General features: G+C 45.2%; 4 protein-coding genes across 6 annotated transcripts in view; 2 read left to right on the plus strand and 2 right to left on the minus strand.

Annotated features, from left to right (window-relative positions):
* KIF24 (kinesin family member 24) overlaps nucleotides 1-2,485 on the minus strand; it is a 31,353-nt gene extending 28,868 nt beyond the window's left edge. The window contains exon 1 of one of the 2 annotated variants that reach the window (XM_062620352.1): nucleotides 2,380-2,485. The gene's annotated coding sequence lies outside the window, so the exon portion shown is untranslated. The remainder of the gene's footprint in view (nucleotides 1-2,379) is intronic. The other variant, XM_062620353.1, reaches the window with a different exon arrangement.
* Nucleotides 2,486-3,157: 672 nt separating this feature from the next.
* On the plus strand, nucleotides 3,158-8,851 carry NUDT2 (nudix hydrolase 2). Its single transcript, XM_062620364.1, has 3 exons — nucleotides 3,158-3,377; nucleotides 3,999-4,149; nucleotides 7,899-8,851. Exons 2-3 carry the CDS (start codon nucleotides 4,017-4,019, stop codon nucleotides 8,210-8,212), a joined length of 447 nt encoding a protein of 148 aa, XP_062476348.1. The 5' UTR covers nucleotides 3,158-3,377; nucleotides 3,999-4,016; the 3' UTR covers nucleotides 8,213-8,851.
* LOC134164520 (myogenesis-regulating glycosidase-like) overlaps nucleotides 4,025-26,513 on the plus strand; it is a 32,603-nt gene continuing 10,114 nt past the window's right edge. The window contains exon 1 of the mRNA XM_062620358.1: nucleotides 4,025-4,149. The gene's annotated coding sequence lies outside the window, so the exon portion shown is untranslated. The remainder of the gene's footprint in view (nucleotides 4,150-26,513) is intronic.
* On the minus strand, nucleotides 10,184-26,306 carry LOC134164522 (uncharacterized). Of its 2 annotated transcripts, none has more exons than XM_062620363.1 (6): nucleotides 25,913-26,306; nucleotides 16,580-17,047; nucleotides 13,945-14,085; nucleotides 13,478-13,546; nucleotides 12,861-12,951; nucleotides 10,184-12,523 (listed from the first exon to the last, which is right to left on the minus strand). In XM_062620363.1, the coding sequence occupies exons 1-6, from the start codon at nucleotides 25,965-25,967 to the stop codon at nucleotides 12,316-12,318; spliced, it is 1,032 nt and encodes a 343-aa protein (XP_062476347.1). In that variant the 5' UTR covers nucleotides 25,968-26,306; the 3' UTR covers nucleotides 10,184-12,315. The 2 variants fall into 2 exon arrangements, with proteins under 2 accessions (XP_062476347.1, XP_062476346.1); XM_062620362.1 differs by having other exon boundaries at nucleotides 16,580-17,050; nucleotides 25,913-26,305.

Consider the following 26,513-nt stretch of genomic DNA (forward strand, 5'->3'; position numbering starts at 1 on the left):
AGTTAAGAACTTAAAAAACTTGTAAACACATGTAGCAGGTAGATACGTTTCCTCTCCTGACCACAACTAATATAGCAGTGTATTGTACCCATTACTTGTAACCACATTAACCCAAACAAGCCTTCTGCACAGGATCCATCCGTGCCAGTGTTTGCCAGTTTTTTAAGTATAGAAGCAGAAGCCCAGAAAAATAAAACAGATCTATACAAGAGAAAAGGGAGACTTATTAACTCACATCACCAGTCATCCAATTTCTTATTCATCTGGCTATTACATTCTTTATTAACTGTGATCCAAAGCCAAATGTGACTTAGCCTTCCAGAAGTGAACAGATAATTTGCTTTTCCAGAGCACCAAACAAAATGTTTTACCTTTAATCATTCTGGCCTCATTCCTTGGAAATTAGGGTATTCATAGGTAGGGACCTATGAATCAGTGTTTGACACTGCAGCAGATCCCTTTCTAAGACCATATGATTGCACTTCAAAACTCCCAGTGCATGTACACAACATGGCATTAAACATTGTGCTGCTCAATGGAATGAATGTTGTAGCAGCCTGTTTTGAAGGAACAAAGCTGAACACTCACACCAGGTAACCACTTAGTTTCAGTACAGCTAAAAGCAAATGGAGAGGAGGGAATAATTTTAATGTCAAATGACAGCTATTTTGCAGATGGACCATGATGATAGTCTTCTCCCTGCAGCAACACTCCTACTTCCTTTTCTACTGATACACCAGCACAGAGTTGGTTACTAAAACTACAGTTCATTTCATTGCTTTCTGAATCAGGCTTAAAAACAACAGCTGAATGCTGGGAGGTTTTTTTGTTTTCCGACAGGTTTTTTTTCAAATGGCAAGATACTGCTATTTTTTATATTCACCCCTTCATTCTAACTATGCCTGGTGACCTCAGCAGAAGAGTATCCATCCTACAGCTGATCCCTGACAACTGCTTAAAACAACAGCTGCATGGGAATGGGAAGTGTCTAATATTCAGCCACATGCCAAGAAAATAATCTGAGTTATATTCGGATGCTGATTATTTGAAAATTGTGCCCAAGCTTCTCCTGACTACGTAAGGTTTACCAAATGGCTTTCAAAATTTATTTTATAATTTTATCAAAATAAACTGCAATGCATCTGGAATTACACTGTATGACTGAGGGGGTGCATGGTTACTGAATTTAGCCCCATAGGCATTTATAGTTTCCCTCACTGAATTTAGCCGCAGACTGAGGAATTCTATAGCTTCATCACTGGAAGGCTCATAGAATCAACAAGGTTGGAAACGACTTCTAAGATCATCAACTCCAACCTCTACTCCAGAACTGCAAAGGCCACCACTAAACCATGTCACTGAGGGCCTTGTCTACATGGTTTCTGAACACTTTCAGGGATGGTGATTCCACCCTGGGCAGCCTGTGCCTGACCACCCTCTCTGTGACGAAATTGTTCCCAATATGCAATATAAACCTCTCCTGGCACAGCTTGAGGCTGTTTCCTCTCGTCCTGTCTCTTGTACATGGAAGAAGAGACCGACCTCACTTCACTACAACCTCCTTTCATGCAGCTGTAGGGAGCAACAAGGTCCGCCCTGAGCCTTCTCTTCTCCAGACTAAACATCCCCAGGTCCCTCAGCCGTTCCCCATCACATTTGTGCTCCAGACCCTGCACCAGCTCTGTTGCCTTTCTCTGGCCCCATTCCAGCACCTCAATGTCTCTCTTGTAGTGAGGGGCCCAGAACTGAACACAGGATTCGAGGTGCAGCCTCACCAGTGCCCAGTGCAGGGGGATGATCACTGCCCTGGCCCTGCTGCCACACTATTGCTGGTACAGACCAGGATCCTTTTGGCTTCTTGGATGCCTGGGCACAAGCTGCTCATGTTCAGCTCTGTCAGTGAGCACCCCCAGCTCCTTTCCCATGAGCAGTTTCCATCTGCTCTTCCCCAAGCCTGGAGCGTTGCATGGGGTTGTTGTAGCCCAAGTGGAGGACTCAGCACTGAGCCTGGTTGAACCTCATAAAAAGAAGGGGTGTAGGACTGAGGCAGGGGCACCGTGCCAGCTGCCAACCCCCTCCGGTAGCAGCCCCTCACCGCTGCCCCCCCTGCGTGCAGGCTCTCCTCCCATTCTCCCCTGCCCTGTTCACGCCGTCCTGCCCTCCCCTCCCGCACACACCAAAGCGCGGCAGGGCCTCAAGGAGGGGGCGGCCCTGCAGCCAGCTCGGGGTCCGCCAGGGACGGGGCTGAGGGACGCTGCGGGGCTGTCCCGCCACCCGGAGACGGTGGTGGTGGCCTGGGGACAACTCCCCCCCCTCCCTTGCCGTAGCAGACCCGTTCTCCTCACGGCGGGCACGCCCCGCCCGCAGCCCCCCGGACACTCACCATCCGCGGCGGCACTCCTCAGCGGCACCGACTAGGCCACGTCTCCATAGTAACCACGCTTTTCCCGCTTCAAACCCTCGCGCGCAGCCTTGCGCTCGCAACTAACCAATAGAGAGAGGGAACAACACGGATGGGGCGTGTCCCGGCTCTGAGAAACCAATCAAAAATCCCGGCGGCCGGAGGGGGCGGAGCCCACGGACAGGCGGGAGGACGCAAGGGGAGGAGGAGCTGTCGTGATTGGTTGGAGCTGCCTTCTGTTGTGCGCCGCGCCCCGCCTACTCCCTGCCCCGGAAGTGAAGGTGAGGGAGGCGTGTCATGGTGGCCGTGGGTGGCGGTGGATAGCGCTTGGGGCTGCCCGCTGCTATTGCAACACCGGCGGGGCTCTGTGCCTCCCCCGGGCCGCCGGGCCTGGTCCCCGCCCCAGCCCGGTGCCACTGGGAGCCGCTCGTCACCACTGTGGGCACGGAGGGAGGGGTGCGGGGGACCGGCAGCAGTGGGGGGTCGCTGTCCCACCCGCCCTCGGTGAGGTTTGTCCTCGGTTGTCGCGTCCGAGCGCGGCGTTTCCAGGCCTGCTCGGGAGGTGGTGCTGGTCTCCCGGCTTGGGCGGCCTCTTGGCGCCACGGCAGCCGGGAATGGTGCCTGGTGGGGGGGATGACAGGGAACGGGGGTTTTATTTGGAGCATCTGGTCTGATTGGGACTAATTGAGGCAGTTAAAGGGGGGTTAACCGAGAGAGCTGAGCACCGCCCTGGAGCTTTGGGTGTTGGAGAGGGACTCCGTGCTGCGGTTTGGAAACTGGAGATGTCACGGCGCATTCCAGGGCAAAATGATGTTGTGTACATTTATTACTTACTGAAATGTGCAGTTCTGTCAAAGTGCAAAGCTTTGCCTGGAACTGGGAATCACTGCGACAGGGATTTCTAAATTGTTTTCTCCCTTTTTCTGTATAGGATCAGCTGTGTCGCTTATTGATCACAGTATTTGTCACTTAAGAGGTGTGTTCCTTTCTACTTACATCAAATTAATGCTTAACACATATGCCAAGAAGCTTGCGATTTTGTGCAACAGCGTCACGCCAAGCCCAGACAGCAGGGGGCCGTCCTTTGTAATTTGTTTCCTCAGCTCTGCCTCTGACACCCTGTGGAGTTCTCTGCTGCAGGGAATCTGTCTTGGGGAGTTATTTCTCTGTTACTTCCAATGATGTTGAGGTATTATCTTTGCACAGGGCCCTTGGATTTTTGGAGTGGAAAAGCTTCAGAGTGCTATTTAGTGGCTTTCCTTTTGCCTTAGCATTTTTTTTTCCTTTCTGCAGTGTGGTTTGTAATATATCAACAGCAGAAAAATTGTATGTAGGTCACATTTCATGCTTCTGATAACTTTATTTTTAAGAAAAGCTTTTATATTGGTTCCCGCTTCCTTGTCTTAAAAGGAGATGACTCAGATTTTTACAATTCAGATATCGTTAGTAAGATGCAGCTTAATTGTTTGCTAACTATGACGGGGTGGATGACTTTCAATGCATGCTGAGATATGTTTGCTCACTGTTTGATACAGTGAGTCTGTTTGAGCTCCAAGTTCTGTGTTGTTCCTGCTTGATCCTCTGTGCTCTTCCACAGTGCGGTTAACAGCAGGGCATGGCTGTGAGGGCCTGTGGCTTGATCGTCTACAGGAGGCTGCAGTCAGCACCATCTTCTAAGGTCACTGATGGTATTGAATACCTCCTCCTTCAGACATCTTATGGGACCCATCACTGGACCCCACCCAAAGGTGATGTTTGTTCTGGTAACACACTTCAAGGTTGTTTGTGTACAAGTGAGTGAGCTTATAGACTGAACTTTGGCTGAATGCTGCAAAGGTCAGCTTTGAGGGCCAGCTTGCAGTTGAAAGTAGCCACTCATAATGCATTTTGTCTGATTGTGCTGTTTGTGCAGCTGCGTGGGGAGTTTTGTGGACAAAATTCTATGCAAATTGTGATTGTATAAACTACTGTGCAGGACTGATTGGGGTTGAGGGGGTCACACACCATGCTCCTCAGATATCTGATGTTTCTGGCAGACAACTGAAATTAGGCAGCTAGGGAAATTTCTGCCTTCTTACTCAGGGTTTAACCCTCCAGTGGATATCACTGTTACCAATGTGTTGTCTGACCTCTGTATAAAAGAGGGGTTACGCTTTGCAGCTCAGTATTAAAGGGCAAAGTGAAGTGGGTGATGATTAATTTTAAAATACCTTTCTTAGAAGATGCAGGAGTTTCTTTATGTTCAGGAGATCATTAGTAAAGAGCATGTATCTATATAGCAGAGACAAGAGGGAATTACAGGATAATTAACGTTACCAGGCATCTTTAACTAAGGTATCCTTACTTGATCAGTGGTGCGCCAGAGGAGAGAACAAGACCTGTGCCTCAAGACATGCAGGAACACCTTGTCTGTAAATACACGTGGCAGAGCCAGTGTTTGGTAATACTAGCTGCAGCCCTGGTACCAGGAAAAGTGTTGCACAGAAATATTTCAGGTTCCTTGTACATGGTCTTATATGCTAGTTTTTATCCCCGAGATGTATTTTGGCTAGTTTCTACCTCTTGTTTTGTAAAATGCAGTGCTCTTAAAGCATAGTGCAGGAGCAGCCTGTAACCAGGATTTCACAAATTGGAAAAAAAACTTGTGACAGTATCAGCTGTGCTGTCCTATTAAGGGAAAGAACAAAACTTTCCAAACCTGCCCCTTTGTCCCCTTGACCAAAAGCCTAAGGGAGTACAGTTTGTAGCTGAAAAATACATGCTGGGACATGATTGGTTGTTGTAAGAGGAGGGACCCATATGGAAACGTTCACTGGGAGCACAGCAATTCTGGACAAGTGCTTGAAGTTACTTGTAGGCATTTCAGTAGGGAAAAGAAAAAAAATAAAAAATCATAGAATTGTGGAATGGTTTGAAGTGGGAGGGCCCTTGAAAGGTTCATCTGGTCCAGCTGCCCAGCTCTGAGCAGGGCCTTCTTGCACTAGGTGAGATTGTCTTCAAGCCCCGAGCAGGCTGACCTGGAATGTTTCCAGTCCTGGGCATCTCTCAGCTGTCTGGGCAACCTGTTGGAGTGTTTCAGTATTGTCATGGTAAACAGTGCTCTCCTTGTAGCTCACCTGAATGTCATCTATTGTAAGTGTAAAACCCTTGCTCTTTGTCTGCTGGCACAGGTCCTGTTCCAAAGCCTGTCCCCATTGTTCTTAGAAGCTCCCTGTCAGGCCTGAATGGCTGACAGAAGGTGTTCCCAGAGCCTTCTCCAGACTGAAGAGCTCCAGCTTTCTCAGCCTCTCCTTATAGAGAGGTGTTCCATTCTTCTGATCAGTTTTGTGGCCCTCCTCTGGTCCTGTCTGAACAGGTTCATGTCTTTCCTGTGCACAGGGTCCCAGAGCTGGATGCATAACTCCAGCTGGGGGCTCACTGGAACAGATTATAGAGGGGAAGACTCACCTCCCTCTACATATTGTTTAAGATTTATAGATCATCAGGCACAGTGTGATGTCAGTCTTCAATAGTAGCTTGGTACAGACTGGGAGCAGTAAATGAAGGGGAGCTATTACACTGAATGTATTCTGTTTTATGAGTGGTTTTCGGAGGCAGCCTGAGGTTGTGTGATGCAGTAACATAACTTGTATGTGATGCAGACATAGATTTAATGTGGCAGGAGCCAGAATGAGAGGTTGTAAGAGTCTAACCCAGAACATGCAGACGGCAATTTACAGCTGCAGCTGTACACTGGTGTTTTTAAGAGTTCCCTAAGCAGCTGCAACACTTACGGGATTAAATTGGACTTTCTTGGATCTCCCCACATGAGCTTCATCAGCCTCATCTCTTTCTCCCAGAACTGTGACTTTGCATTAGAGGAGGCTGATGGGAAGGGGGTGCAGGGTTCATTTTCTCCTCAGCATGTTGGAACTGCATTGGTGCGAATGGCAGGGAGGATCTGGAAGATGTGAGGTACTGCCGGCAGCCCTTTTTCCACACAGTAGGTAGACTACTGTACTGCACGAAGTTGGAAACTTACTGATCTTAGACCTGATGTTGTCAACAGCAGGGTGAGGTGATTATCTTTTGGTGTGCTGGAGGACAGGAGGTTGCACGAGTATTCTTTGAGTTGAAACTACATCTCAGCCCTCCAGTGTTATTGCTACCTCAACTCTTTGCACATTTGGTGTCTACAGATCACGACTTTCATAAAACGTAGTGGCTACTTACTCTTCATGGATGTTCTGTGGGCATTTGCTGTGGGTACTGTAAAAGTAGTCCAGCTGACAAGGCCAAGTCAATTCTGTTTCTATTAGCTGTAAGTCCCAGCTATGAAAATACATACTTTGTCATAAAGGAGACTGCACTGTTGAGACTTCGAGGGGAGTGGGGGCAGAAATACTTTTACTTAAAGTCTCGGTGTATTTGATGTCAAATATCTGAGACATCAAATGGAACATCTAATGCTGTTTTCTGCACAGTTGCTGTTTGAAATTGAAGCATATTTTACATTTCAGATGTTGCAAGAGGTGTTTGAGCTTCTGGTAGGAAAGAAGTGAGCAAGACCTGTTGGGAAAGCAAAATGAGCTTCTCACATATCCCAGTTCTAGTACTAAAGGGTGGCTTTGGATACCTGAGCCCTGAGGAAAGATTTGTTTCTCTGATGAAATTATGGCTATATGCAGCCAGCTACATAGAAAAACAGGGAGACACCAGGGGCAGAACAAAGCTTAAACTTTTGCTTTTTTTCCTCCCAACTTTTTCTGCTTTGCTTTTTTTGAAATCTTGCTTGGCTTGCTCTATTTATGTTCTGGTCTGGAGCTTTCATGAGAAAACCAAATCTGACATTTCTCAACAAAAGTATAAGCAGCTGGGGATGTGTTATATTTATCCTTTGTTTGTAATGGCACCTCTCATTCTGAGTAACGTAAAATAAATGATGTGTCTTAGAAGAACTGCACAGCTGGTGAAAGGACTGGCTTTTAGGCTTGCTGTGTTTCAGAGAGGAATATGGGAGGAAAATAAAAATATCCCTAACTGTTGTTGGTGCCTGCTCCTGTTGTTTCTGGGCTGTGGGCAAGAGTGAGAGTTTTGCAGAACTGAGCCTTAAGCTTCTGTGGGAGGGAAGGCGTGAGTGAGGTCTAAGAACCTTTCAGATGAGCAGTCACTGGGGTAAAGGAAGGGCACTTAAGAGGCACTCGGTCCTCAGTACAATTCAAGGTGGGACATTACAGACTTTAGAAGACAGGAAGAGGACTTGAAGAAAAGATGTCTAGTGCTTGACAGGCTACTGAGAGTTTCAGAAGATGGGATAAACAACGATCTTAAAATCCTCAAGACAAAGACAAATCAAGACATAAGAGTTGGAAAAGCAATCTCACTTCTCCAGTTTCTGTTTGATTCTTTATCGGCTACAGTATACTCTCATCCCTGTGTCCCGGTGTTTCCTAGTTAAGTAAATGAAACAAAATCTGAGTTTTGTTCTCAGCAATTTACTTTTTCACCTTCTTGACAGGCCATGTGGACCCAGGAGAGGATGACCTGCAGACAGCCTTCCGGGAAACACAGGAGGAGGCTGGTCTTCAGGCCAGTCAGCTCACCCTCATAGAGGGGTACAAGAAAGAACTGCACTATCCTGCCCATGGCAAACCAAAGATTGTCATTTACTGGCTGGCAGAAGTGAAGGACTGTAACACAGAAATCAAGCTCTCTGAGGAGCACCAAGCTTTCCAGTGGCTGAAGCTGGAGGATGCTTGCAAGTTTGCAGAATATGAGGACATGCAAGCAATTCTGAAAGAAGCACATGAGTTTCTCTGCTCAAAAAAATAAATGCATTTGTGAAAGATAAGGGGAATTGAAGAAGAAACATGGCCTGCCTTTTTTTTTTCTTGTTTTTTTTTTTCTTTTTGCTTTATTTTTTTCAACCAGGGGAGAGCTTCATGGTTGCAAAAATTCAGATTCTTTAAATTGTACAAATTCAGTGAAGATACTTGAACCTTTTGAAGAGCTTGTGCTTTTGTCTCTCCTAGCTTATGCAAAAAAGCATGATTGAATCATGAGCCAGAGATGTCTGAATTGAAACCCAGAGCTAACAAGGACTTCCTCTGTTCCAGTCTCCTTTTTCACGCTTTTTTTTTTTTCCCTCCTTGAAGTGCTGAGCAACCAAAGGTCTTTTTGAAAAATCAACCCCCTGATATTCTTGGCTTACTAAAGTAAAATTGCAGAGTTGATAAAATGAGCATGTGGAGATTTTTAATAGCAACATATTTACTGCAGAAGGTGCACCTTGCATTTCAAATAGAGAAGCAATAGTCCTGTTCCCACCTCCTCCACCATCATGCTGTGATAACTTGTCAAAATCATTTCAAGTCTTGTTTGTTTGTATCATGAATTTATGTACATCAATAATGTACTGTTATGAAAACATTCTCCATCCGAAGAGTCTTAGTAAACACTTGATCTACAGTATTTAAATTGTAAAGTTGAAGTTCTTCTTTTGCCCTTTCTTTTCCTTTTCGCTCTTAAAAAGACACCTTACCCATGCATTATTCAGGGGGTTGGGAAAGGGAAATGTATCTGCCCCATACAGCATTTTCTGCACAGAACAGCTAAGCTAGCGTGCAATCTTGTGTCCATTTGCTAGTGTCTGTGTTTCTGTGGTTGCAGCCAGTGCCCATGTGCAGTGACAGTGCTGAGCTCTGGGTACTTGCGCCGGATGATTGCAGAAACCCATGATAGTACCAAGGAGCTCACCTGTGTCAGATTCCCTGTGGGCCTCTCTCTTGTCAACTTGCATTGGTGAGAGCTGAAGCTGTTAGCTCTCAGTATGATTGTGCATGTTCCCATTCATAATGATGGTTCATAATCTTTTGGCTGTTTTGGTACAAAATACCAAAAAAGCATGATGGCATTTTTAATATTTTTAGATGAGGAATGGGGTTTTCTGAATCCCAGTGAACTTTGGGGAAAGACAAGTGTCCCTTCTTCCCTACTTTTCTAGCCTTTGCTGCCTACACACATGGACCTTACAGAGCAAATGAGTGCATGAGAAAGTGGGTTCCACTCACACTTTGCCTTCCTCCTGGCTGCAGGAGTGAAGTGAGGGTCATCAGCATCACATTAGTGCAGGAGGAGACCTGCAATACCAGAGATGCAGCATTACCGGGCTGAGAAACATGGGTGGCAGTTCAGTGTTGTGTTACTCTCCAGTTACACAGCACTCATCCTTTGGTGCAGTGTATATTGATAATGTTAGTACTACTGTGACAGTGGTGTCTTGCTCATCACTGTTATCTTCCTGAAGAGTGATTTATAAAAGCTCCCTCCTAGAGCATCCTTTTTTGTGTCTGTATGTGTGTGAATATATACATATATACACAAAAAAAAGATGCACTAGAAGGAGGCTTTTAGTATATATGTATATACACACATAAGCAATTTTATTGTTCCTCAACTTTATAGTCAGATTATATTTGGATTATGAACACTGTTTATTGGGTTCAGGTGATGCTAGAGAGTGAGCAGCACACAGGTTGTGCAATTGCTTTTAGCGTTTCTCAGCTAGCTTGAGAAGCAGAGGATGGAAGGTGTCTCCCACTGTCACCAGGTTCAGCCACAAGGCAGAATTGGCTATCCTGGAGTCTTTCCTGATAGATGTTTGGCTAATGTGATTTTTAAAACCTGATAAAGGCTCACACCCTCGGCTCCTCTGTCCATACACAGGAAAATTTGGTCTCTAGTGTAAACCAGTGAGAAATAGCTGAAAGATAACAATCAGTAAAAGAGCGAGGGAGAAAACAGTTACAAGCTTGTGCTGCTTCACAGTCTTATTTTTTAATTATCGTTTGAGCTACCATTTCATCAGTGCTATGTAAACAATGGTGTTAACTGCCTTCATGTTTATGATCAAGATTAGCATAGCAAGCATGAGTTGTAGACAGTCATTAACAAGTAATCTCTTCTGTCCAGCAGTAATGAACATAAGCACTTGTTGCTTTGAAGAGCACATTAGCTGAACTCTGAGGAAGTATTTCCATTTTAATGGTACTGCATACATTAGAGTTCCCAAAGGACATCAAGGTTTTGTAATAACAAATGCTGTGCACTCTAAGGTGATGTGCTCTTTGGACTAAATTTCAAAGGCTGGCGTCTCAGTTGTGGTAGGAAAAGGTACAAGGGATGTAACTGTCATAATTGGTGAGGCACTGCATGTGCATTTTGAGAGGTTTATGTACGGAACGTATTCACATAAATTTTGTGTGTAAAATGGTGCTTACGCAGTTGGAAACTTGACCCAAAAGGCTTTGTATTTGTTTTAAAGTGGAAACATTGGAAGGTCAGAATTTAATTCTGACTCTTGTTTGTGTTCACTGTTCACTGGTGGAAAAAAAGAGTTCTCCTCTGCCCGTGTCTAGTAATAAAATGTTTTCCCAAGGATCATGTGGGAAACCCTCCAGTAAATGATTGTGGAATAATCTGCCAAGGGAAGACATTTATTTCCAACCTCTGTGATTTTTATCCCCTAAACCAATAAGGTTTGTATTGTCTTTCTTGAGACCAGCTAAGTTTTTGCTCATAATAGTATCTCATAGCAGTTAACTTTTTACCAGGCTGCGGATCTATGTTTAGAAAACAGTAAAAATACTCAGAGATTTTAAATTCCTTAGAGACCTTACTTCTGCCTTAGGGTAAATAAAATCATACTCCAGAGAAGTCCAAGTTCCACTGAAATAGTACAACTTAATATCGGTAAAGTGAGAAGTGTTGGTTAAGTCTGAGTAAGAAACAGGTTAGGGTATGGTTTCCCTTGCTTTGTTGAATAAATACACTGATGCAGCTCATGCTTGTAATTTCCTGGTGTTAGTATTTCTTTTTCCACATAATTCCTGATTATAGCTGTGATTACAGTTTACATTGCCACAGGATCAGTGAGAAGGAAAGCATAAATTCATTAGTATTAGAAAAGCAGTAAGACATCGCAAGTTTCACTGAGAAAAGATCAGGATTGAGTGTGATGGTCACAGGTATGCTCAAACAGGAAGTGTAAAGGCTGGAAATGCTTTACTCCTTTCTAGAAAAAAGATGTTACTGCTGTTGATGGGAGCAATATATCTGTTCATTGACTATTCCATATGACTATGGGATGTCAGAGACTGCAGCTGGTATAAAATAGCTGGGTAATATCATATCCCCGACAAGCACCACTGATGCTACTTGTCATTCCCCGTAAAGAAAGAAGATGTGTTCTATAATAAGGTCTAATATGTCTTAAATATGGAAATATTTCAAGAGATATGTACTCTCTCAGCAGGACTCTTGCAGTGATGCAGAGAGGACGATGGAGTGCTGCCTATTAAGTTAGAAAAATTACTTGCTGTCACTTAATTGACAGCTTAGTGAGGATAGTATTTTGGCAGATATCTGGAAGAGATTTTATCTTCTGAGTCCTGAAGACAGTGCTTATTAGTTATGTTCTCACACTGATAGAGTAACTGACAGCCTTCTGTGCCTCTTGGCAGCTAGTTTTAGCTCAAAAAGGATTTGTGGATCATCAGGACTTCTGTTTTTCAGTTTACACTTTGTCTCCAAAGATTTAGTTTCTTATATGATCCGTAACTCTGAATTTAGGGGCAAAGGACAGTTGCAGCTGGCAAGAGTCTTGGCTTCATTAAGCTAAATCTGGTTTTTGTTATAGGTTAGAAAAGCTCTGGAAGAGCTAAGCAGCGTGTGTCTAGATGAACCAAATAATCTGCTCTGCTTGCTTCAACGTCGTGCTGTGCAAGGAGATTGTTCTCAAGTGTTAAAAAAATCCCCAAACAGTGTTTACAACTCCCTGTCAAAACAGCAAGGCTAGGGAGGAGATTGGCAGTGGTGGCACTCTTCCTGGTGGGAAGGGTGACACAGCATGGAACAACAGCTCTGTTGGTTTGGAGCTAGTCCATTTGATAATTGGCGTTATCAAAAAGAGGAGTGACAGTCCCGTCTTTCCACTCGATGAGGATTTCTCCACGCCTCAGGGAAGGGGAGCGAGATGGTGGAAGGTACGTCCGGGGACCTCTTTGTAAGGGAGACGGCTCCCGTAAGTCAGCTCTGCTGCTGTTTGCTGCGGAGCTCTTCAGAGCAGAGAGGATTTTCTTCTTCCTAACAGGAGAGAGAAGAGGGTACATAACTGCATCTGCCTGACACTTGGTTGCTTCTCCATGTCAACTGGTTCAGCAGCCACAGTGCCCACATTGTCTAAATTGCCCTTCAGGGATGGCATGAGGTGTTCAGGAAAGGAGGAGCCAACATTATCAAGTGCATTTGGATGGGGTTGAGTGAGAGGGAGAAACAGGGTGGCAAAGAGGAGAAATCATCAAGGGTGACATCTTGGGTGAGCAGACCCATCTGAATGGGGAAGGGTGCCAAGATCAAGACTTCTGTTTTGAAATGCTGTACAGGGATGTGTCAAATTGGATGAATCTAAATCTCAACTTACTTGTTGTAATGGACATTGAGTGTCAGTATTATTAATCCCAGTATGAATGCCAAGGGGCTGAGGACCAGCATGGCTGTCTTCCAGTTGGTGCCTGAAAGGATATGATGGAAAACATTCATGTTTGCTGTACCTATCCCCATACTTATGCAATAGCCATGATTGCCACAAAAAACACCTGTAGTGTCCCTGAAGACTTTGATAGCAGGAAAAGTGCTTTTCCTATGAGACCAACATCATACAGCTGCTTAACACCTCACAGCATTCCTTTATTGAAAACAGCCACAAAAAGGTTTTCTTTCTCACTAGGAATACAATACCTATTCATGCTTCTGCACTCTGCAGCTCTCTGATACAAAACAAGAAGGGCTGGGGGAAGGCACCAGTGCTGGTGGATATCTGTTTCTCCTGGTGAGCTGGGACAAAGGATTTGCATGGTTTTGCTCACTTTTTTACTCGAGGCCTGGGAAGATTAAGTAAATCTTTGACAGGAGTTTTTCTGACAGGTAATTTGATGCCCTAGTTCCCTACTGAGCACCCTCCTCAGATGGGAGGTCAGGGGCACTGATGAACCCTCATCTACCCGGTCTCTTCCTCCTCTGTCTGATCCTTGGACCTACCTGCAAGCCTGGCCCCGGCGTTTTTCCCTCGATTTCCATGGTGCTTTTTCGAGTGATTATGGGATACATCTGAGGGAAGAAGAGAAACTCAGATTAGCAGCTTCCGCTGTTGGACAGGAGGAGGTTCCAACTTCTTCCTGGAGCTGCACAGATCCCCTTTGTGCAGAGCAGGAAGGGAAGAGGAAACTTTCTTGTTCCTCAGCATTCCCCAGCCACCGGATAATTTTTGCTGCTAGAACATCCGGCTGTGCCTCCAGGTTAAGGCTATGAGTGCATCACTGAACTGCCAGCCAGGGAAAACAACGTGTTGTGTGAAAGCGAAGCCTTGAACCGTTCAGTGGTACACATGGAAGTTCTTCAGAAGTACTCAGGTACTTACCACCACTGAAAATACTTGAGTAATCTCCCGATGCCACCCACAGTTTCCTTCCTGCTGTTCTCACATATGCATTCAGAAAAGTGCTCACCCTCGTTTGCTGGGAGGTACGGCTGTTTGGTCTTCACAGGAGACACTGTGCTGTTAAGTTTGTTAGCCAGCGGTGGGTCAGTCAAGCTCACAGAAGATTCTCTGTCCACAGCACTGGTCTTTGGTGAATCAATGGTTTTAGCTTGTAAAAAAATAAAGCAAAGATGTGTGTGATTATCATTTACTTTTTGTACAGAAGGGAAGAGAGCCCAGCCCTGCTGCTTTAGTCCTCTACCCTGCAAGGTGAAGGCAATGTGGTACGATAGCAATCACCTTCCTGTTTATCAGGGCCTTCCATTCTCATAGGTTTCAAAGATGAAGTGAATCTTTCAATATGGAATCCATGGCCAAAGCAGATCTTGTTTTCTGGTGATAAATAAGCTTATTGGTCTAAAAAGTATGAGTGTAACACCAGCTGTTAAAGGATGAAATGTGGGAAAGAGGCAAGTGGAAGCGTCAGAGGTATTACCAACACAGCAGATGAAGAAATGGGATCAAAAGGGTGGTAAATAGTCCATACCTCTTGCAAGGCTCCGTGACATCCTTTGCCTTACCAGTTGTGCTGCAGAAGGTGGGTAAGTGGGGTAGCAGCTACAGCTAGAGGTTAGGTTGTGGGAAATCTGGTAGCAGCAGTTATCATCCCTATCGTGCATATGGCATGATCAAGAAACCCATGTCTGCACAGTGCTCCTGCTGCTTATCCCAACCCCATCCCTTCCTGTGGCACAAGCATCCACAGGTACACAGATGTAACTTACAGAGCAAATAACCCACCGAAGTAAAAGTTGTCTGTTGATGGTCAACTGAAACTTGGGTAAGAAAGGCCTAAACACACATAGAACTTTGATGTTACTGAGTAGTCAGAGGCTCCTTCCAGTAGACTCTGATAGGAAAATCATCAGTTTGCACAAGACATACTAACTGGCACAACCTGATTCAAAGGCTGCTCTGTGTTTACTCTTGCACTTATTTGGGGAGCCTGGCTCCGTGGCAGCCCTGGGCTGCCAGGGACATTGCCTTGGGGAATGCAAAAGCCCTTTTCACATGCCTTTTCTCATATCTTAAATGTTCCATGCATTTCCTAGCCTATATTTAACTAGCTTATGATAGTATTTAATTTGTATTGGCTGTATTTACCCTCATATTAAACAAACACTAACACTTGTGACTACTGTGGTAATTACATGCTAACCTTCTAGTTGGCTAATTAAAAAGGCCATCTTATCTGCACATGGCAGCCAAAAAAGCTCTTTTTATTTTAAATTAGATACAGCCTCTTAGTCAAAAGGTTATATTCATAATCCATTTTCTTACGTCAAACAAATTCATCCTATTTTCTCTTTACTCATTTCTGCAAAGCTGAAAATCTCATTGGGGCCATCAAGCCTTAAGGTGAGGAATAGCTTTATGGAAAGAAAATAATTCTCCCTGGTAAGGTTGGGAATCTCATCACCTACAGAGTGGACAAACACCATTACAAATACCAGCTATTTTCTGGTCTCTGGAGTGGAGGAAGGGACAGGAGGAATTGTGTGTGTTTTTTCAGGTCTCAGTCCTTCACACAACCTCACAAGAAATGTCCTGAAAGCACCTTCCTTTGCATAAGGGGCTAAATGAAAAAGGGAAACATACTGAATCATGAATGATCAGTGGTTGGCAATAAGCATCATGGGGCATCTGACAAAGGATGACAGTCACACCTTGGTGCGATGGCCATGCCTGATGCCTGTCAGCCTGGTGTCCAACACCTAACACGAAGACAGGACCATCGTTTCTGCCCTTTTTGTGTCCAGGCAGAAGACAGTGAACAGTCATGAAGACAGAGATTAGATTCTTTTTAGTAGAGGCCAAGGCTGTGAAACTGGTAATATAAACCAGACTTTTTATACTTTTTGACGTCATGTTCTAGGTTTTCTTCATGCAAAGGGAGGGCAGCACTTTAACTACCTCCCACTACTTGCTGTGTTCACTATTCTCTTTATGGTTTCATCAGGCACCAGCAACAAGGTTTGCTTTGGAGTATATGAAAGCTTGTGATGAGGGTTAGAACTGTGGTTTCATTAGCAGTAAGGGCACTGTTGGGGTCTGGCAGGAGGTAACTGTAATGTGTTGCTTAGAAACTGGAGCAACAATTTCTCTTTACAAATATAGCTGCTGCTCAGTAATTCGTACAAGTTTAAAAGAGGTGCCTCCAGTTTTCATGTTACCGAAAATGACATTCCAAAGTACAAAGTACCAAAAGCCCTTCGAAGATTTATGAGGCTTTATGAAACTTTCTTGGTTGTTTTGGATGGGGAAGGCTCATGCGATTTCAACTATTCTTAGCTCTGGGCACTGATTCAGGTGAGCTTTCCAAAATAGTTTTGGAAAAATGACTTTTGCCTGTCATTAGAAATGCAGCTGGGGTTTAGAGACCCGATCCCGTGAGGTGTTGCATGCTTTGTGGAAAACACTGAACAGCAACCACTGGAAAACTGTGGCATCAAGTAGTTAGGCTGATTTGGAGTCATTTGGTATCTCTCTGTATGGGGCCGAAGTGAACATAAGTTAGAATGATGGATGCAAGCCAGGTGTTAGGTGGCTTGGATGACATGTAAGGTTAGGTGTTGTCTAATGCTACATCTACCTCATCTTACTTTTATGGATCCACACGCGCAAGTCTGCAGCTTGTTGTGTTGGTGTGCTGTGCCTCGGAGCTGCTGTCTGGGCAGCAGCACAGACGGTTTCCTCTGCTAGTGTCTTCCACCTGCTGAATTTGTCCTTTTTCCTCAAGACAAAGACCTTGTGTCCTCCTTCATTGGTGCTGAGGTGGAAGCGCAAGCTCTGCAGAGTCAAGTGTCCCTTCTTGCTGCAGGACCACACTTGGCGTTCCCAGTCCCCGCAGGGCTCCAGCTTCACCGGAGCATGCTCATGTGTCTTGTGGGCTGACAAGCACTGCTTTGTTTGAAGGCTGACAATGGTCCCGGCATTGGGGTCCCAGCTCCACTGCTGCTGCTGGGATTGCTCCTTGCAGTCAGTCAGGTTGATGCTGTTGGGCTTGTGATGGGAGACGCAAATGCACTTTTCCAGCTGAGTGTTCCTTATGAGAAAGCCTTGTCCCTCTGCTACTGCAGTACAATCAGAGCGCGGTTTAGTACTGTGCATGTCTTCAGAGCACCAGACATTATATATGGCATGGGGAAGGGGAAGCATAACCCACCAATCCCTTCTGGATAGATGTGCCTAGATAAACAGTTGTCCCAGCTTTCTAATTCCCCAGAATGACATTTCTTTAAAATACAGGGCATGCAAATAACCAGGAGCATATAAATTATAGAAACAAATAACAATGACATAAGTAATGAATGGGGAAAAATCTCACTGTTCTTGGAAAGTCATATCATTATGAAATATCTGCCTATATAGATTTAATTCAATATTTCAACTGCTTTAAATAGGCATCTGTCCTGGGTTCAGCAGTAGCAGTCACGACAGCACCCCATGCTTTCCTACCTGCAAAAGAACTGGATGATTTAGGGTTTTTTTGCCCCTATTCGGATCAAATCTTTCTTATAAAAAAACGCAACTGAAACCCCTGGGTTCCCCAGGTGCAATTCATCTGGCACAAGTTACACCACCTTGGGCCACTGTTTCCATTAAATGGCTTCTGGTGATATTAAAGCAACTGAAATAAAACCATACCCTATTAGATGTCTGGAAGTACTTGGCTGAGATGGTATAGTGTGAGGTGTCCCTGCCCATGGCAGGGGGGTTGGAACTAGATGATCTTAAGGTCCTTTCTAACCCTAACTATTCTATGATTCTGTGACACAGGTCATGTAAGTATTGAAATAAACATGGGTTTACTTGACATTGTTCTGTGCTCCTCAGGCATGAAGGTACCATTTTTAAGGATCCCTTTTCAAGAAAAAGACAGTACAGCTGCCCCACAACAGACACACATTTTGAAGCATTTTCTGAAATTGCTTGTTGCTTTTAATAGCAATGGATCCCAACATCTCTGATGACTTAGGATGGATGTTATCCTGTTAGTTGGACAGCTGACTCCATTTCCAGTGCAAAATCATCAGGTGTGGCCTGTGAACATCCTGAGCAAAATGTTAAATGCTAAACCATCTGTCACTGTGATTTTATACTTAAGATAGTGAGCTGGAAATACAAGTTTAAAGTTTCTGGACATTCTTAGAAATATTTTAATTATAATTACAATTAATTCATGGTAACTCCAGCTTTTGCAGTGCTTTTCCCCACCTATTTTCTCCAGGAGCTACAGTTATAATAGCCCCATCAGCATACAGTATTAAGTATAAAGAATAAGAGGAGACTGAAAAGTGATGTTAGACAAAAACGCTGATGTTTATCTAAACAACTATTTCTGTAGAGTTTCCCCTCCCAAAGCAAAGAACAATACTTTTCCCTGGCAGCAAATATTTGGCTCAGTACCTGAAAAAACTAATGACAATGTAAACAGGAGCCAGTACACAATACTGAGGGTATGAACAATAGCTTAAAAGAGCCCTTATGTTTTCTCTCAGGAAATTCTGGGGGTCTGCTAGATTAATAGTGCTTGTGGGTTGTTAAATCAGAAACAGCGCAGGGCTTTTTGATCAGCATGAATGCATGGGGAGAAACAGCCAAAACCCACTGTACATCTCTTGCATCAGCTCTGAGATGAGGATGGATGTGTGCACGCTGGGATACGAGTTCTGTAGACCTGTAATAGCCACTAATCCAGACAATTCCTGCCAAAACCGTGTTCCTGCCTAAGGTGGAAATTAAATTCCTGGGAGATCTGTGGACAGCTTGAGAGTCCTGTCCTTTTTACCCGTTACTGAGGACTGGATGGAGGGAAGATGTTTAATGAATGTTGGGCTTGAGTTTCTGCCAGCTTCCGAAGGCAGGAGAAATGTCCCATATATAATCTCCCGTGACCTTTAGAAAATTCAAAGGGATGAATACAATCCCCCCCACCATGTTTTTTCTAGGACCTGGAATCCAGGATTCTCACTTCTTTGTTCTGTCTTAAGTGGGAGAAAAGCATTTCCAAAGTAATGATTTGAGAGCTGCATAGAAATGTAACAGTGGAACATGAGAACTGTGCTGGGTCAGATAAAATATCTGCTAAGCCTGGTATCCTGTCTCCAGCACTGAGCATTAGCATTTGCTAATAGCTGAAGAGAATAAGAATCAGAAAAGAGCTCACTCAACAAAGCAAGGATACCAGTGCCTCCTTCCTAAAATGTTTCAGCTAGTCAAAAGAGCATTGCTGGGCATTTGTGATTAAAATCATAGACTCATAGAATCACAGAATGGTTTGAGTTGGAAAGGACCTTAAAGCTTATCCAGTTCCAACCCCCTGCCATGGGAAGGGACACCTTCCACTAGAGCAGGTTGCTCCAAGCCCTGTCCAGCCTGGCCTGGGACCGTGCCAGGGATGGGGCATGACTTTGCCCATGTACAGTATATTGTATTTTTCAACTCTGAAGTTCAAAACCCATTTTGTTGCTCAGTCTGTGTCATGACCTCTTTCTGCAGCTTTGCACAGTCAGCTTAAGGTTTTATTATTCTTAATAATTTTGTTCCATCAGCAGACTTTATTACTTCATTATTCACTCCTTTTGATCTTTGTTGGCACTTGCTTATACCTTTACTCTGCTGACATTGTTAACTTTCTCCACCTCTCTGTTCCAGCCTATGGGTTAAGTTCTCTCTTTTACTCCATGAGAACAGAGTTTCTTAAGGGCATTGGTGGAACAATCTTATCAAAAGCCTTTTGCAAACACAAGCACAAGATCTAGATCAGGTCACCACATTTATATGCTCATTGATGCCATTGCAGATATCAGATATCCCTACTACAAAAGCTGTACTGACTTTTATCTGTCTGTCTGAAAATTCTGTTCTTTGTTTCTATGGGCTTGCCTGATGCCAAAATCAAACCTAGTGACCTGCGTTTGCTCCCCCATGCTCTGCAAGGATCCCTCTGAAGAGGGGTGTAATTGCTGTAATGCAGTCCTTTGCGCTGAGATTAAGTACGTTTCCATGCTCCTTAGAAGTTTAAGACTTGTCATCTTTAGTTTCCTGTAGCTCAGTATGAATGCCATCCGGGCTGGTAATATGCCACAGATTATTTATCTCTTTTTTTCCCCCCTAAAACTTCCTCTATTGGCAGTTTTGTTAGATAACTCTTCAGAATGCAGAATGACTGCTGTGTGAGGACCATGTCTGAAGTGACTGCTGAAAGCAATAATCCGCTCAGCCTTTCTGCAATGCCCTGCTTTGGTTGTCCTTCTTACATGCCAGTTATTTATTTGCCTCCTTATTTCCACCAAGTTCTTCAGTTATGTTTAAAAACTTCACTTGCTAGTTTTTTTATGCTCCCTCCAGGGTGCTCCTCTAAATCTTTTTCTCATATGTTTTATTATGGATTTTGATATTAAACATGCTGTATTATTGCTGTTTTTTCTTTTTCTTGCTTGACAATGATTGCACATTTGAAAGTTTAAATTTTATATTAAATTTTGAAGAGCATTGTTGTTTAATCCAGGTAGCGGATTTGTGTTTTGCTTCTGTGTTCAGTCCCTGGTGGTATATATGTTCCCCTCTAAAAGACTGCTGTGCTATCTGCGTGTTGTCAGCAAGCATTGAGTGCCCCCATGTTGTCTACCAGCCTGTTGCACTTTTGAGCTGCCCCTTTCTACCAGCTTGCTTGGTTTTATGCAGGTCTCAGTTTGCAGAAACTCATTGCACTGAAGGTCCAGGCAGCTGATCTGCCATGGGAATACATGTGAGCTGAGGAACCTTAACACTTTGACTGAAGTGCTTTACTTTGAGATTTGTATAGCTTCTCAGTAGCATACGGCAGTAGTTTATTAGTAGATTTTTGTCTTCACACCATACCTCAGGTCCGAAAGTATAACTTCCATTTTACATCTTGGGAACAGAGGTATAACTAAACTTTTCTTGGTTCAACATTACATGGAAGGGTGACAGCAAAGCTGGAGCCATATCCTTCTACTCCAAACTGTGGTCTGAGTGTCTTCCCTACCAATAGTGACATTGAGCTCTCTGTAAAGATGGCTGTCAACAACAGGAGTTTCCTTGTGGGGTTCTGCATGATCCTTGCCATCCCAGATGTGAACCTGCGTCAATCATACAGGTTCACCATCCTCTACCTATACTTTATTTCTTTCCTGAGGTTAAGAACCTGCTAAGTGAGCAACTTACAATTAAATTCAGGTAACCAGCAGCAATCATTGCACATGCTCCACACAGTCATAAGGGGTAGACCCACAAAGCTGGAGTGTAATTACTTTGGGATGCACATTGCAGAATCACAGAATCCTAAGGGTTGGAAGGGACCTCAAAAGATCATCTAGTCCAACCCTCCTGCAAGAGCAGGGTAACCTACAGTACATCACACAGGAACTTGTCCAGGCAGGCCTTGAGTATCTCCAACGTAGAAGACTCCACAACCCCCCTGGGCAACCTGTTCCAGTGCTCTGTCACTCTCACAGTAAAGAAATTTTTCCTGATGTTCACATGGAACCTCCTATGCTCCAGTTTACACCCACTGCCCCTTGTCCTATCGCTGGACATCACTGAAAAAAACCTAGCTCCATCATCCTGACACTCACCCTTTACATATTTGTAAACATTGATGAGGTCACCCCTCAGTCTCCTCTTCTCCAAGCTAAAGAGTCCCAGCTCCCTCAGCCTCTCCTCATAAGAGAGATGTTTCATTCCCTTAATCATCTTTGTAACATCAGGCACCAAGAAACCTTGCTCAGGAAGGAAGATGTCTTTTTTGTCCCAACACTGCCAAGTCCCACTCTCCGGTAGCCCTGCAAATAAAGGCCATCAGCCCTAATAACATTAGGAACATTAAGCTGGAGCAAGTAGAATGTCCAGTGTGCTCCCTGGGGATGGGACTCAGTGTCTCTAGAAAATGCCAGCCCTACCCAGAGAGCCTGAGTAGATGCCTGCTTTTAGCTCCTCGTGTTTGAACATTTTGGCCTCTTCATATTTTTAGGAACAAAATAAACAATTTCTAGCAAAGGCACTTGATACCAGCTCATTTATCCTATGATACTGCCACTCTGGTTACAAGAAAAGCAAGCAAACATAGCCCCCTGCCTCTCCACAGCATGGCCACCCATGGGACACGCTGTTCCTCATAGGATTAGAAGCAAAACCCATGCAACGTTCCTAATTAAGGTAATGCCACCAGGAAAGCCTTGGTTACCAGTAATCCCAGTCTGGCTGGAAAGTTCCTGCTGTTTCTAAGCAGTGCCTATGATGGCTTGATCAAAGCCATTTGCAAATGCTTGGGGAGGGGTTGCTCCCTCTAAAGACTCTGTGGAGGGGGGGGTAAGTTAGAGCTGTATAAGCAGAGGTTCCCAAAACACTCCAGGTCACCTGGGAACCTCATCTGGTTCCTCTCACCGAAAAATCCTTTAATTAGCACAAATTCTGTTGCCAAGCAGGTGTTTTCTGTAAAATGACCGCTGAGTCACAGTCAGGAATTTATCTTTTCCTGCCTGTACCTGTCCTCAAAGGCAGGCATGGATCTGCAGCAGCCACAGCACCTTTCGTAGGGACACCCCACAGCCCATAATGAGCTCTCAGAGATGGCTCTCCTGAATTTATATCCAAGACCAGCATGGCAGGAGGTGAGATTAGTTTAGGGATTTTTGCAAACAGGCTGTTGACTGGAACCAACATTAGCTTTATTTTGCCCTGGTCTTCCCTCAGCCCACAGCTATACTTACTTGAATGTAAAGTTTAGAGTCATAAACATCCACGACAGTCAGTAGCCAATCTACCTCTGGAGAGGGTAATGCTGAGCAGAGTAGGGTGAGTCCCTGTTGGTGAGCAAACATGTGCCTGCCTGCCCATCAGGCCCAGCAGAATGGGCAGAGCTGGAGCTGGGTGAGCAGCTACCTGGCAACTGGGATCTCTGGGTTTATGGGACCACAATCTCCACCACTACTTCTTATCGAGCTGTGTCATTTTTATAGAGAAGTCAACAAAGCCTACTGGTAACCAGCAGTAATTAGCTGGCAAACAGCCTGTCAGTGCAAGTACCTCCTTGCAAATACTTGTTGGTCTGCACTTATTATTTTCCAGTAACATGTCTCTCCAAGAGCAGTTTTCAGCTATTGCTCCTGGCAACCACACTGGGCTGTGTTTCTTCCCAACTGCTGCTTTCTTAAAAGTATCTTACTTTTGGCTGACCAACAAAGCTTCCCATGTTACTGCAAGGTCAACTTTTCACCAAGTGTCTCAGCAAAGGCCTCCAAGGGAGCAGAACAGCCATAGGGAAAGAAGAAAGGCTTTGGCATGGAAAAGTACATGGATAAAGGATGGGGAGCAGGGGAGGTTGATGCTGATGCTTGTGGGGAAAACCAGTCCCTGGGGAGATATGATGGAAGTCTATAAAATCCAGAGAGGTCTGGAGAGGATCAGTAGGGGCTGACTGGTCAAGGACTGATCCCAGATGGAACAAGGGGTGCCAAGGGAAGGCTCACGGTGTGCAGGAGGTGACTGCACCCAACAGCCGTGTATCTATCTTTGCTGCCAGCAGGGAGAGCCTGCACACGTCGAGGGAGGACACCTGATAGCCGATGAAGAGTTAAACACACCAGCACCAGGAAATTCCCCCAGCAGAAAATAGCTGGAGGCTGGAAAAATATAGGGAGAAGAAAAGTACCAGATAAGCTCAGCCTTTCTGCCTCTGCAATGCAAAATGCTTGGGGTTGTCTTAGGAGAGCAGGGAGCAGCCAGCACTGCACATACATAGGCTTGGGAGGAAAGAGAGTGGTCCGCGGGATATGGGATCAGGACAGGATGCCAAGCAGAGCCACCACCAGCCTCACAGTTAGTGCATGAGAATAGAGAGCCAGTGTTAAGTGTAGTATTATTTCAGCATATTTTCATTATTTATTTCTGCTTGTCCATGCACAGATCCTGCTGGTGCACAACTTCCCACACCCATCTACCTCACTGTGTTACCATTAGGCCTGATTTCTTAAGAAGACCCTTCAGCTCCCTCCCTGCTTGCAGGGACTTTCCAAAGAAACCACTGTCAGGACCAGTGCAGGTGATTCCAGGATTTTGTTTCCAGCAGGGAACTGAACCCTTCAGGGCCTGTCAAGAGCAATCACCTCTGTCCCGCTGGCAGCCTTAAAACCCAGCAGCCCCAGGCAGGATGGGATGGGGAGAGGCTGCTGCAGGAAGAGATCAGCCCCAAGCAAGAACGTGTTTGCTCTCTGCTCTTTGAGCTTGCTTTGGGCACTGCCAGGTTTTGGGAAGATGAATTCCTTTCTTGCAAAACAGTTGTATTTTTGTTAGTGGTCTGACTCAAATACAGCGGCTGATTGTGTGATTGCACCAAAAGGTGCAATTCAGTGGAAAGGAAATGTCCTGTGGTCCTCCTTAATGTGATAATGAAACATAGACCTGGAGCTCCTGTTGTATGGCAGCAGTAAAAGAACCACTTCCATCCAACACTGGACAAGGTCTGTATTAGAGCAAGAGAAAGAGCAAGACCCTGGAGGCTGTTCTGCTCTCCTGGCATCCTACAATGGTATCTCCTCCAGGTCCTAAACAGATCTCCTGTAACTTTTAAAAGATGCACGTGTCTTCATGGCTCATTAGTACAGTGCCATACTCAGCCTTGGGGCTTTAAAAAATCAGAGATTCAACCCACTGGATTTACTTTGGGGTACAAAAAACAGCAGCAGATGGAGCAAAACTTAAATCTGTAGGAGCAAAACCAACCTCTCCTTTGACAGTGCTGCAGAGCAAACTGAGGGCTGGCTGCTCAAAGCAGCCCAGGGAACACGCACTTAAAGGTCGTGGAGCAGGGAATAGAAAGCAGCTGGTCAGTCTGAGGTCTGTCTTTAAGGAATAACCATCCTAGCTGTGCAGCCCAAATAGTTGCAGTCTTCTGCTCTAGGGAGCTTGATAAGCTCTGAGTACGTAACCTGTAAAACTGCAGGGCTGTCCTCCTTGCAGCTGCAGGGACTGGATGAGCCTTGAAACACTTCAGCGATTTATTTCAATGAGTCCCTTTCAACCTGGCATCTCAGGCATAAGGGTGAAATAAAAAGGGATGGTTTCTTAACTCAGGGGCTTTGCCCATTTTTAAAGAAAATAGATATAAATGCAGAGTAGATATATATAATATATATATGGTATAGAAATATAACAAAGAAAATAGACCTAGTGCTCATGATGGGATGGGTGAGACCGTGGGAAATGTACCCTGTTCCTGGGTAGCACTGCTCCAGCTCCACAGGATGATGATCGGTAGGACTTCTGCTTTCCTCACCTACCCATGCATGTCAAAGCCAAGGGTGGTTGGATTCAAAATATTCCTGTGCACAGGCAGGATACAGGATTCAAGCAACCTCAGCAAGTAGCTGAATGTTAACATGAGCCAGTACCAAGTTTGCTCCATGGAAATGAGTGGTGCGGACTCTGCAGCTCCCCAGCACATCCCACTACAGCCAACTGGCACAGGAGCAAGACTAAAGCAATGAGGTCCTGCTCCCCTTCCCACCCTCTCCCATGCTGCCAGAGCCCACTCACCTCTGCCAGGAAGGAGCAGGGAGCAGAGTGCTCCTTGAGAGGTCACTTGATGCCTGTTTCACTCCCAGAGCAGGTTTATTCATCCACTACTCTTAGCAATATAAAAGCACTTTATAAAAGCAGCCAGCATGATGCCACGGTGTCCCTGGCCAAACCATCCCAGCACCTTGCCAGGCTGTCCCTCAACCTCCCTTTACCCCTGTGTTTAATTCCATTTCAAAAGCTGCTTGAAATGTGCCCGGAGGCAGTTGTTTTACAGCTTGGTGGGTTCAGAGCTTTGCAGCCCAAGCAACACTTGAGCAGCAAAGCAGGTTAAAACCAGAGAGGAAGTTCACTTCCAACTTTCCAGCTACCCCAAAGAAGGAGAAACTTACCCTCAAGCCAAGGAAGGAGGCAAATACATCCTAGGCTCAGCCTGAAAAGCTCCATGATCTGCCAGCACAGCAGGGGGGAAGGAGCCACTGTAGCCTCTGGTCAACGTGGAGTGCCAGGCAGCCTCTGTCATTCACAGCAGAAAAACCTGCTGGGAACTCTTTTGTCTTAGCGCTGGAGACTTGGCAGCTGGCTTATCAGCAAAGGATCAGCTTGGAGACGCAGTCCCGCTCAGCGGTTATCCCTTTGGAGAAATCATATGACGAGCCAGGATGGGGGGGACCCTGGACCGAGATGCTCGCAGCCACTGAACTCAGCTCCTTAGCAGCTGTGTTTCTCCCAGCAATGAGAGCCGAATGCCAAGCAGGCTGGCGGGCTGCCTTCACCGGGGCTGGGAGCAGAGGAGGATGCGGGGCTGGCCTGACAGGGAAAGGCAAAGTTCGTCAGGAGTGCCCAGAGGGGCGTGGGATGTGTGTGCTGCAGCCCAGCGCTCGGCCGTGCTGCCACATGGGGTTGCTTTCTCTTTAGGGAGAGCTATCACAGCCAAGGTGAGTTGAAGCACCATTATACATCGTGGTGGAGATGAAGCCTCACAAGCTGGCC

The sequence above is a fragment of the Pezoporus occidentalis genome, unplaced genomic scaffold (genome assembly GCF_034315485.1).
Source record: "Pezoporus occidentalis ecotype Australia unplaced genomic scaffold, CSIRO_AGI_Poc_V1 ctg220, whole genome shotgun sequence".
NCBI classification, from domain to species: Eukaryota; Metazoa; Chordata; class Aves; order Psittaciformes; family Psittacidae; genus Pezoporus; species Pezoporus occidentalis.